General features: G+C 44.2%; 1 protein-coding gene across 1 annotated transcript; it reads left to right on the top strand.

The window, feature by feature from the left end:
• The first annotated feature begins 5 nt into the window (after positions 1 to 5).
• LOC115400729 (potassium channel subfamily K member 13-like) lies at positions 6 to 7,222 on the top strand. Its single transcript, XM_030108747.1, has 3 exons — positions 6 to 342; positions 6,592 to 7,126; positions 7,219 to 7,222. The coding sequence occupies exons 1-3, from the start codon at positions 6 to 8 to the stop codon at positions 7,220 to 7,222; spliced, it is 876 nt and encodes a 291-aa protein (XP_029964607.1).
• The last annotated feature ends 436 nt before the right edge of the window (positions 7,223 to 7,658 follow it).

The following is a 7,658-nucleotide window of genomic DNA, read 5'->3' as shown; positions in this document are numbered from 1 at the left end:
AGAGAATGGGGAGAAGCCTGCCGTGCTGCTGTCCATCCCTGATCCCCAGCAGGGAGACCGCTCACTTCTACCTGCTCAGCGTCCTCATTGCTCTTTACATGCTGGCTGGTGCGGCCATTTTCTCCTCACTGGAGAGACCGGCAGAGATCCGGGCCCACAGGCTCTGGGAACGCAGGCTGAAGAAGTTCAGCCATGACTATAACGTGAGCTGTGAAGAGTTGAAATCACTGCTGCTCTACTACGAGGAGGCCCGGACCGCAGGTATCCGGACAGACCAAGGCAGAGCCTTGTGGGACGTCCCGGGTGCTTTCTACTTTGTGGGAACTGTCGTCTCTACTATTGGTAAGTCAATGGAGAAAGTCATCTGGTCGGTCCAGGAGCAGTAACTGTAATAGCTGATATTACAAAAAAATCTTGAAAGTGGTTGAAATTTAAACAGAAGCAAACTTTGCATTGTATTTCTGTCATATTTCTATTTAGAAAATAATTTAGCTGAGAATCATGAAAGCATTTGAATATTGTGCCGAATAACTTGGGCCCTTTACAGTTTGCATGTAGATCAGACGGGCGCGTCAGTGCTTTGACTTCCCACGTCTCACTTATAGGGATGTATGATAAGACAAACACCTTTTTCTTTGTTGTCCACAATAAACTGTGCTATGAACCCAGTTCGATGCTGTGTGCTAAAAAAATCAACCACAACATCAGAGAACTTTTTCAGGGAGTTTTACGATGTCGTGTTGACAACTGAGATCATGAATTTGTTTCAGTTTAAACTGTTTTGGCACACACAGGAGATGAGTGGTTTGCACGAAAACATCCAAAAATGCACGTTCGAGTGGAACTGTTTACCCAGAATTACCTGTAGAATGCAATGAGTTTGTCTGGACTGTTGCGTGACCTGCTCAGGGTGGACACTGCACTCACACGTAGTCGGCTGGGATTAGCTCAAACATGTAGAAACCCCAAGTTGACTTAGGAGTTTCTGGAAGATATATGGGAATCTGTTTTTACCTTTATTTGTGCCTGTTGAAACAAGCAAACAGTAACAGAATGAGGCAATGAACTTTACAGACTCAGAAAGAAGGGTCACTCCGTCTGAGCTGATCTGTGTCATCTCTGACCATCAAAGTGAGGATGCTTGAGAGCCAGTGGAGACGGTTTGGATATGTTATAGTAGAGGATATATTGACAATGGAGGTATAGGAGATGGATGATAAGAAAAAGACTGATGGATGTGATGAAGGAGAACATGGAGAGAGCTGGTGGACCAGCAGAGGAGGCCGATGACAGTGAGTGTGGGATGGAGGCAGCTGATGATCTGTGGCCACCCAAGAAGGAAGCAGCTGAAAGATGAAGCTGGTTTATTATTGTGTTTTTTGTTTTACACAGCTGGCTGTGAACTAAACAACCCATTACGGTAAATAAAGTCTCTCAAACCTTGAACTCAACACCCTGACTGAATGAATGTGACTGCTACTGCAGACGTCACATGAAACGGAATGATTTCGAAGAAGTTAAATGAGAGGGCTACTGTTCCACCTTTCCAGTTGAAGAAAGCGTCCGTCACAGCTATTTTTAGCCATGAGACACCATCAAACTCCAACTGACCAAAACAAGACCTGTACCTGTCCAGAAACCAGGAAGCGGACAGGCAACATCCCTGCAGACCCCTCACACCCGTGTATCCAGCAGGCGGTACGGAGTACTGCACGCCAAAACCAGCAGAAACAGAGTTTCCTCCCCCAGGCCGTTGCCCTGATAAACTCTCTCCGTAAACAGTCTCAGGATCCACTGTCAAGAGTAATTGCTTAAAAATACTACACTCCCTCAATAACCCTGCCTGTTGCACATCAATGTAAATTCTGTGCTCAAGATCCTTTCATATATGTATATATATATATATATATATATATATATATATATATATATATATATATATATATATATATATATATATACTTCGTGTCAGTATCTGCTGATTAAAGACTGTTGAATCTGAAGCTTTTATTTCACGTGAAAGAATATATTGTTCGGGAAGGGGGGGGGGGGGGGGGGGGGGGTCAAACAGAACAGAAGCCCCAAGGCTTCTGGTAAGCAAACGCGTCACTTTATGTGAGTAGCACTGCAGTCCTTTCAGTTCGTTTACAAGTCGGCCTCAAATATCTTGAGTTTATATATATATATATATATATATATATATATATATATATATATATATATATATATATATATAAAATTGTGTTCTCACCACCCCGGCGGTATTATGTCTGTCTCCTTCAAGCTCGGGTCCTCTACCAGAGGCCTGGGAGCTTGAGGGTTCTGCGCAGGATCTTAGCTGTTCCTTGGATTGCGCTCTTTTGAACAGAGATTTCAGATGTTGTTCCTGGTGATCCTCCCAGCTTGGGGGTTACTGCTCCCAGTGTCCCGATCACGACTGGTATCACTGTTGCCTTCATGCCCCACACTCTTTCTATCTCTTCCCTCAACCCTTGGTACTTCTCCAGCTTCTCGTGCTCCTTTTTCCTGATGTTGCTATCACTTGGGATTGCTACATCTATCACCACAGCTGTCTTCTGCTGTTTATCCACCACCACTATGTCAAGTTGATTGGCCATCACCTGCTTGTCAGTCTGGATCTGGAAGTCCCACAGGATCTTGGCTCGATTGTTCTCGACCACCTTTGGAGGTGTCTCCCATCTTGACCCTGGGACCTTCAGTCCATACTCGGTACATATGTTCCTGTACACAATGCCCGCTACCTGGTTGTGCCGTTCCATGTATGCCTTGCCTGCCAGCATCTTACACCCTGCTGTGATGTGCTGTACTGTCTCTGGGGCTTCTTTGCACAGTCTGCACCTGGGGTCTTGTGTGGTGTGGTAGATCCCGGCCTCTATTGATCTTGTGTTAAGGGCCTGTTCTTGTGCAGCCATGATTAGGGCCTCTGTGCTGTCCTTCAGTCCGGCCTTTTCCAGCCACTGGTATGTTTTTCCAATGTCAGCCACTTCTTCAATTTGTTGGTGGTACATGCCATGCAGGGCTTTATCTGTCCATGATAGCTCCTCTGGTTCCTCCTTACTGGGCTTTTGATGTCTGAGGCATTCACTTAGCAGATCATCACTGGGAGCCATCTTCTTGGTATACTCATGGAGGCTCTTGGTTTCCTCCTGGATAGTGGCTCTGACACTCACTCGTCCTCGGCCTCCCTCCTTTCTCTTGGTGTATAGCCTCAGTATGCTGGACTTAGGGTGGAACCCTCCGTGCATTGTAAGGAGCTTTCTTGTCTTGATATCAGTGGCTTGCATTTCTTCCAGTGGCCAGGATATTATGCCAGCAGGGTAACTGATTACTGGTAGGGCGTAGGTGTTTATGGCCTGGATCTTATTTTTGCCATTCAGCTGACTCTTCAGGACTTGTCTTACTCTCTGTAGGTATTTGGCTGTGGCTGACTTCCGAGCTGCCTCCTCATGGTTACCATTTACCTGTGGGATCCCCAGGTACTTGTAGCTGTCCTGCACATCTGTTATGTTCCCTTCAGGCAATTCAACTCCTTCAGTTGTGATCACCTTCCCTCTTCTAGATACTATTCGTCCACACTTATCCAGTCTGAATGACATCCCAATGTCATTGCTGTATATCCTGGTGAGGTGAATCAGGGAGTCGATATCACACTCATTCTTGGCATACAGTTTGATGTCATCCATGTAGAGGAGGTGGCTGACAGTCGTCCCACTCTTGAACCGGTATCCAAAGCCACTCTTGTTAATGATCTGGCTGAGGGGGTTCAGGCCTATGCAGAACAGCAGGGGGGGCAGGGCATCGCCTTGGTATATGCCGCATTTGATGCTAACCTGTGCCACTGGCTTTGAGTTGGCCTCTAGATTTGTCTTCCACAGCCCCATTGAGTTCTGAATGAAGCTCCTTAGAGTCTTGTTGATGTTGTACAGTTTCAAGCACTCCAGTATCCACGTGTGTGGCATTGAGTCATAGGCTTTCTTGTAATCAATCCAGGCAGTGCACAGGTTGGTGCTGCGGGCCTTGCAGTTATTGCCAATCCCTTTTTGTGCTCCAGTGCCTCAGTTATTGACAGCTTTCTGTATTTCTTGGGCAGTTCTTTCTTGAGATTCACCCCTCTGCTTAGCTGACTGACTGAGAAGCTGACTTCTCTCCGTGTTGCCATGATTTTTGCCTCTAGCCTTCTTTTCCATGGAGGTTCTTGGTCACTCCGACTACTCATGCTGTTCATCTTGTAGCCAAGCATCTCTAGGATGACTGTCGCTGTTGCATATATCAGCTGATTGGTCTCAGTGATGGTGTTGGTAGGGATTGTTGGTACCCAGTCTCATATGACCTGTTTGTCCTGCCTCCCCCTTGATGCAGCATCTTGTACCGTGGGTGAGGTGCTGGGTCTTGGTACCCATTCCTGTTGCACCTCATCAATCTCCAACTGTGACAGTAAGTTCCTCTTGCGGATATTCGAGCACTAAATTAGTAGCTCTTTCTTAGTCAGCTTGGATGTTGGGTTTCAAAGTAACCATTGTTCCCACATTCTCTGCATGTATCCTCTTTCGTTGGGATTACTGCTGTAGAAGCATTCCATTAACGATCTGTGCGCCGACCTGCTCCACGAGTGTCTTGTTCCAGTAGCCAATTTGTCATCAGTATGCCCTGGTTCCACAACAACTGGCTCATGCTGAGGTGTGGACATGTATGTGGGAAGCACCTTGTCCAAGGGCCCAACTGGATTACCATACGCCCTGGCCGGGATTCGAACCCCCGACCTCCTGATCCAAAGTCTGTGTCCCTAACCACTAGACTATCCAGCCAGTATATGTATATATATATGTATATATATATATGTATATATATATATATGTATATATATATATATATATATATATATGCTCATAGTATTACAAATATTGGGACTTCCTGTTTTTCAGAATGTTTGTAGTTATTTATATATCGCTTCTATTCTGTTGCTGTTGTTTCTATTTTTTTTTCCTTCATGTAGAGAGTGAACAAAAGCCGGAGTCAAATTCCACGAAATTCATGAACAAACCTTGCCATTAAAGCTGATTCTGATTCTGATAATAATTACTGAACGCAGGAGTCTGCATTGGTTTGAGGTTCAGGAGAGCGTCACCACATCGGCTGCACCTATAGAAGACAAACAGAAGAGACCCACCTCATCTCTGCTCGAAATCACTTTACAGCCCTGCTGTTTTCTCCTCTATCTTTGAAGACTCTGTCACTGTGGAAACTACGGGCCAGGCTGCTGACAGTCTGGATCAATTTCCGTTTTACAACAACCTTTGTATCTCCTGACCGCAGTCATTTAGAGATGCAATAACACTTAAGGGATATGCAGAATACAGGAAAATTCTTAGGACTTTGAGTTGTGTTCCTTTGCTAATATGCAGTTTTCCCACCCTGCTTTACAGGATGGCATCCTAAATTAAGAGTTATTTAATTTTTTTCTCAGGCCTATTTGTTGACTGTACTTGGTTAATGATGCGAGTTTTTTTGTTTAAACCAATAAACTCTGGTGTTAGTTTTTCACTTTGTTTTGGAGTGGAAAGAAAGCCTGTGGTGTCGCACATCATAAACATTGCTTTCCCAAATCCAGATACCTTGTGCGACCACACCGCAGCTGACGTCAGTAAGTCCAAAATGTCAAAAGAGAAGACTGTGAACTTTAGCAACAGGAACAGAGAGACCACCAAAAAATGTTTGCTTGTTTTTGTTTTTTTATGGATATATATTTATTTTTATTTAATTGGGAAGCTCACTTAAAGATCATCTGGATGAGGCAGCAGGAGATCAGAGAACATGGGTGCAACACAGGAAAGGAAAGGCTATGCTCAATGAGAGGAGCATTGTCCTGTCATTAAAATGAGATCAGAAATAACAAGAGTGGAGAAAAAAACACTTTATTGCTAAGATTCAAAACACCTTCCATATTTAACTTTTTAAGAGGTTTGATTCGTCACGGCTCAAAGCTTTCAGCAGGAAGGATGGTCATCATGTCATCGACACGAATAGATTCCCTTTCTTCAACCAAGGATGTGTTGACTAATCCTGTCATTATGTTATAAATGAACAAAAGGAGGAACAAACAGAAAATCATCTCTCACAGTTACCTCAAAGATCTGCAAAGGTTAATCATCATGTCAAGAATGGAGGAAGTAGCTGCTTGTTGTTTACTCACAGGGAATTAATGACTGTTTCAACGTTGTACATGTTTCATTAATAAGAAATAGATACAGTTTTCTTTCAGTTGTCTCGAGAAACTGTACCAGATGTCATCCAAAAGCAAAAATATATTTTGCGTGAAGCAAAGCTTAATTAATGAATTGCTTCTGTATCCTAAAGCAGGAGGTGTTAAAGAGTCTGGTGAAGGAGAAAAAAAGCTGTGAAGGACTGAGGATCAGTGTGATGCCTTTTCCCACCGTTATGTCACTCTGATTGATTTTTGTGAGGAACAGTGCTAATTTCAGAACTTGAATGAATAGTTTCCTTTTTGCAGTGATGATATGACATGATATGAGTTTGTACTCACTGACGTCTCTTTCCACATGATCCTCACAGGATTCGGAGTGACGGCGCCGTCCACCATGCCAGGGAAGGTCTTGCTGGTGTTCTACGGATTGCTGGGCTGTTCAGCTACAATGCTCTTTTTCAACCTGTTCCTTGAGAGAGTCATCACGCTACTCAGCCTCCTGATACTCTGGTGCTGCCCAAAAAGAAGAAGACTCTGTCGGCCAAAAGGCAGAAACAGTGAAAGTAACAGAACTGAAGACTGGAAACCGTCAGTCTATCTGATCACGTTGTTACTTTTTCTTGCTGTTATGCTGGTTACATGCAGCGCAGCCTCTCTCTATTCGGTGATGGAAGGGTGGACATACTTGGAGTCACTGTATTTCTGCTTTGTGGCGTTCAGCACTGTGGGCTTTGGGGACTTTGTAAGCAGTCAGAGAAAACATCATGAGAAAACTTGGGCATATCAGGTTGCCAACTGTCTTCTTATGCTTCTGGGAGTGTGCTGCACTTACTCCCTCTTTAATGCCATCTCTGTGATTATGAAACAAGGTCTGAACTGGATCCTGACGACGCTGACTTGGATGTATAACTGTGTGCAACGCCACAGGCTACAATCCAGATCTTTACTCAAACTTTGTTTCTCTGACCGTGAGCCGTCATTTCGTCCTCTTGAAGATAAAACTCTGCACAGACAGCAAGAGCAAGCAGCGCCCTGCTCAGGCCCAAGCATGCTGTGGCGATCATGTGTTCCCAGTGCCCTTGGTAAATGCTTCTGTGATGAAGCTAAAGTCGAAACAGTATGCCACAACAGCAAAGATGAAGGAGATTATGGAATACAAGAACAGAAATGTGATCCATGTGGGGGGAAGTCAGATTATGCTAAACCACTTCCTGGGAGGCTGAGTTAAAGTATCACTTGTTTTTCAGAGTTTTAGCAATCAGCCTGTTGATTTATTGTAGCAAACAATTCTCACTTGTCTCATGAAACTCCTACATGACAGTTGTACAGGAACAGACTGGTCACCAGTATCAACATCACAGTTTTCTCATCTATTATCAGGAAAAGTGTTACAACACAAATCATAACAGCACACCTTGACACCCTGTACGTGAAA

This window comes from Salarias fasciatus, chromosome 14 (genome assembly GCF_902148845.1).
Source record: "Salarias fasciatus chromosome 14, fSalaFa1.1, whole genome shotgun sequence".
Lineage (NCBI taxonomy): Eukaryota > Metazoa > Chordata > Actinopteri > Blenniiformes > Blenniidae > Salarias > Salarias fasciatus.
This window is presented reverse-complemented; position numbering and strand designations above follow the sequence as displayed.

Bases quoted from the DNA above. Each gene is read 5' to 3' on its own strand.
- LOC115400729 (XM_030108747.1), top strand. From the start codon at position 6: ATGGGGAGAAGCCTGCCGTGCTGCTGTCCATCCCTGATCCCCAGCAGG. The intron at 343-6,591 runs GTAAGTCAATGG...TGATCCTCACAG, and splicing joins AACTGTCGTCTCTACTATTG to GATTCGGAGTGACGGCGCCG.